The sequence below is a fragment of the Octopus bimaculoides genome, chromosome 30, assembly GCF_001194135.2.
Source record: "Octopus bimaculoides isolate UCB-OBI-ISO-001 chromosome 30, ASM119413v2, whole genome shotgun sequence".
Taxonomy (NCBI): domain Eukaryota; kingdom Metazoa; phylum Mollusca; class Cephalopoda; order Octopoda; family Octopodidae; genus Octopus; species Octopus bimaculoides.
The window spans coordinates 979751-981774 of NC_069010.1; the positions used below are offsets into that span (position 1 = coordinate 979751).

At 35.9% G+C, this 2024-nt stretch overlaps 1 protein-coding gene across 1 annotated transcript in view; it reads left to right on the forward strand.

Moving 5' to 3' along the window:
* The window catches only part of LOC106876116 (glutamate--cysteine ligase catalytic subunit-like), a 54184-nt gene that overhangs the window by 49157 nt on the left and 3003 nt on the right, over positions 1–2024 (forward strand). Inside the window, exon 5 of the mRNA XM_052978059.1 lies at positions 281–346. Coding sequence (XP_052834019.1) covers positions 281–346 — 66 coding nt within the window. The remainder of the gene's footprint in view (positions 1–280; positions 347–2024) is intronic.

Sequence of the window (2024 nt, forward strand, 5' to 3'; positions counted from 1 at the left end):
TGGAGCCTGGTGCAGCCATCTGGTTCGCCAGTCCTCAGTCAAATCGTCTAACCCATGCTAGCATGGAAGGCGGACGTTAAACGATGATGATGATGATGATGATGAATATAGATAATAAATAATATATCATTTGTATACACATTTCCCCAGCTACTGTATGCTTTCTCACTTGCAGTGTATCCATCCATCCATCCATCCATCCATCCATCCAAAATGTATAAAATCTATTTTGCTCAGTTTTATGACACAAAATCAAGAATCCATCTTATTAATATTTTAGACGCAAATCAATTAAATCACTCCTGGGCCCACACCAAATTCTCCTTACCATAACAGCTTTTCCCAGGTAAGTGAAATCTTGAACCTAATAATTTATTTTCCATCTTTTATCTTTTACTTTTTCGATCGTTAGACTGTGGTCATGCTGGAGCATTGCTTTGAAGAGTTTTTAGTTGAACCAGTACTTTTGTTCTAAGCCTGATACTTTTTCTGTCGGTCTCGTTTGATGAACCGCTAAGTTACAGGGACTTAAACAAACTAACAGTGGTTGTCAAGGAGTAATGGGGACAAACACAGACAAACACACGCATATATATATATATATATATATAGATATTGATATGTATATACGACGGGCTTCTTTCAGTTTCTGTCTACCAAATCCACTCTCAGAGCTTTGGTCAGTCCTAGGCTATAGTAGAAGACATGTACCCATGGTGTGATGCAGTGGTACCGAACTTGGACCCATGTGGTTAGGAAGCAAACTTCTTGCCACACAGCCACGCCTGTTCCTACATGCTTATTATACATGTTTTCTATGTTAACACTCATCTACGGGTTTGTTGGTTTTGTGTGTTTGTATGTGTGTCTTTTTTTAAAAATACAAGTGTATTTTGCTTGTGAATATTTTTCTATTTATATAAGTATTTGTGTGTGGCTTAGTGGTTAGGGCAATTGGCTTACAATCGTGAGGTCATGAATTCCATTCCCTGTGATGCCTTGTGTCCTTGAGCAAGACTCTTTATTTCACACTGCTCCAGTCTACTCAGCTGGCTAAAATGAATTGTACCTGTAATTCAAAGGGACAGCTTTGTCACAATCTGTGTCATACCGAATCTCCTCGTGAATTACATTAAGGGTCCGTGTTTCTGTGGAGTGCACTTGAACGTTAGTTTCACGAGCAATTTGTTCCCTTGATTGTATTAACTGGAACACTCATCATCAAAACCGATGAGTGCCAGTATGTAAGTGAGTATTTATATTTGTTTCTATTAGAGATTTATGTTCATTTTTTGGCATGTCTGGTAAGTTCACCATCATCAATTCATGTTTTCTTTTGTTTTTTTTATTAAAGTAATTTTTAACTATTAATGGTGAGATATTGTGGAAATATTTTCCTGACCTTTCCTCAAACTTTCTTCAAGGTGAATTGATGGTGGTGAACACTCCTGTGATGAGTTCATAGGGATGAACTTACTTGTAATCTATTTTTCATGTAAATAATATGTTTTTTTTTTTATGTAACTGTGTTCCTTTTTCAATATTTTTTAAGTATGTCCAAATGTGTGTTTTTCATGGGTCGTATAATTTATGGAATCACTACTACAATAACATCAAAATAATGATGGTCTGGAAACTTCGTTAGAAATGGGGGTTTGAAGCAGGAATTACATGGTGTAATCTATATATATAAAAATGAGAATGTGTGTCTGTCTGTCTGTCTGTGTGAATCCCTAAAACTCGAGAACTACGCAACCAATTTCATTCAAATTTTACACATGCCTTACTTAGGGTTCCAGTTGTGTTTTAGTCAAAAAAAATTATTAACTTCTTGCAGAGTTCGAGCACACGGCAACATAATATCTCCTCCACTATTTAAGTATTACGTGTCAAAAGTGAAACAAAAACACTCATGTCAAATACTTTCACTTTAAAAATGAAACTATTCCACTAACTGAAACAATCACATTTCGAGACTGTAGTGATAGATACTTTCACAGAGAGAAAAAGAGAGAAAGAGAGAG